Source organism: Hipposideros armiger, unplaced genomic scaffold (assembly GCF_001890085.2).
Source record: "Hipposideros armiger isolate ML-2016 unplaced genomic scaffold, ASM189008v1 scaffold_999, whole genome shotgun sequence".
NCBI classification, from domain to species: domain Eukaryota; kingdom Metazoa; phylum Chordata; class Mammalia; order Chiroptera; family Hipposideridae; genus Hipposideros; species Hipposideros armiger.
This window is the reverse complement of record NW_017732349.1, coordinates 374,423-375,849: the sequence shown is the minus strand read 5'-3', so window position 1 is coordinate 375,849 and position 1,427 is coordinate 374,423. Positions and strand designations below refer to the sequence as shown.

The 1,427-nt window shown below is 59.5% G+C and overlaps 1 protein-coding gene across 1 annotated transcript in view; it reads left to right on the top strand.

Annotated features, from left to right (window-relative positions):
• Positions 1-483: 483 nt before the first annotated feature.
• Positions 484-1,427, top strand: part of KDM1A (lysine demethylase 1A) — a 72,388-nt gene continuing 71,444 nt past the window's right edge. The window contains exon 1 of the mRNA XM_019631418.1: positions 484-984. Coding sequence (XP_019486963.1) covers positions 640-984 — 345 coding nt within the window. The 5' untranslated portion in view covers positions 484-639. The remainder of the gene's footprint in view (positions 985-1,427) is intronic.

Sequence of the window (1,427 nt, the reverse complement as noted above, 5' to 3'; positions counted from 1 at the left end):
AATCCCATTGGACTCAAACCTGAATTTCCTAACTTCTGTCAATCTTATTACCACAAAACTCGTTTGCTCTCCAAGATTTCCCCGGTACAAGCAGGATAATTGTGAATAAATAAAACGATCTACCAATTACATGTGTTTTCCTCTCCTTGGACTGTACGCTCTTTGAAAGCAAGAACTTCATAGTTAAACCCTTGTCACCTAGTAAGCATTAATAAATATTGGCTGAATTGACAAATGAGTAGGTGAATGAATGAGTCAATGAATGAATATATAAATGCATGCAATTCTCTGGATGAAATGGTCGCCGTCGGAGGTGCAGTCTGGCCCAGAAGCGCCAGGACCAGGAAGGTGCTGGGACCAACTCCAAAGGCCAAGGAGACGCTCTAGAAAAGCATCACGCTCTTTGCCATGGCGCCTCTCTAGCCGTAAGGACGCAGCTCTATGGCAGCAGGGGAGGGCGGGGCCGTGGGAGTCTCGGGCCTTATTGTCCCGACGCGGCTGGAGGGCGCTCAGCGCGTGCGTACGCGTCGGCGGTTGGCAGCGCGCGGACTGCGTGAAGTGAAGCGAGGCGAGGCGGTCGGAACCTCAGCCCCGCAGACTGAGCGGCCCCTACGGCCGTCAGCAGCCAGGCCGTCCGAGATGTTGTCTGGGAAGAAGGCGGCTGCTGCGGCGGCCGCGGCGGCCGCGGCCGGGTCGGAGACTAGTGCTGGGACAGCGGCCGGCGCTGAGAACGGCTCAGAGGTGGCCGCGCCGCCGGCGGGCCTGTCGGGCCCTGCGGAGGCCGGGTCGGGGGCGGCCGGGGAGCGCACTCCCCGTAAGAAGGAGCCTCCACGGGCCTCGCCTCCCGGGGGCCTGGCCGAGCCCCCGGGGTCCGCCGGGCCTCAAACCGGGCCTACTGTAGTGCCTGGATCCGCGACCCCCATGGAAACGGGAATCGCGGAGACTCCGGAGGGGCGACGGACCAGCCGGCGCAAGCGGGCGAAGGTGAGGCCTGACCCCCTCCCGTAAACCACAAATCCCAGTGTCTGGCTTTCCCGAGGTTATCCAGCCCCCTCACCCTGCCTCCCCCAGCCTTGGGCCGTGAGCCCCACGCCCACCCAGACCTCCCCACTGCTGAATGGGTGGGGTGAGGGGGGAATGTCAGCCTGTGTTGAATGCGGTCTTTGTGCTGGTACCAGGCCGCCCTGGGAAAGGGGGATTGATGGGAGGGCTGTTTTCCTCGTTACATCTTGTACACCTCATTTTCTTGACCGAAAAAAAATGGCTCCCTGACGTGGAGTTATGGTTGGCGTTGTTGGAGACGTACATCACTCGTTTGTCCTCAGATGTGTCTGGGAGCTGCTCGGCAGGATTTATGCACTTTCACCTGGGAGCACATTGGGACTGTAGGGTGATGCTAAAGAAGTTGCCTTAGCCATGGAGACCGA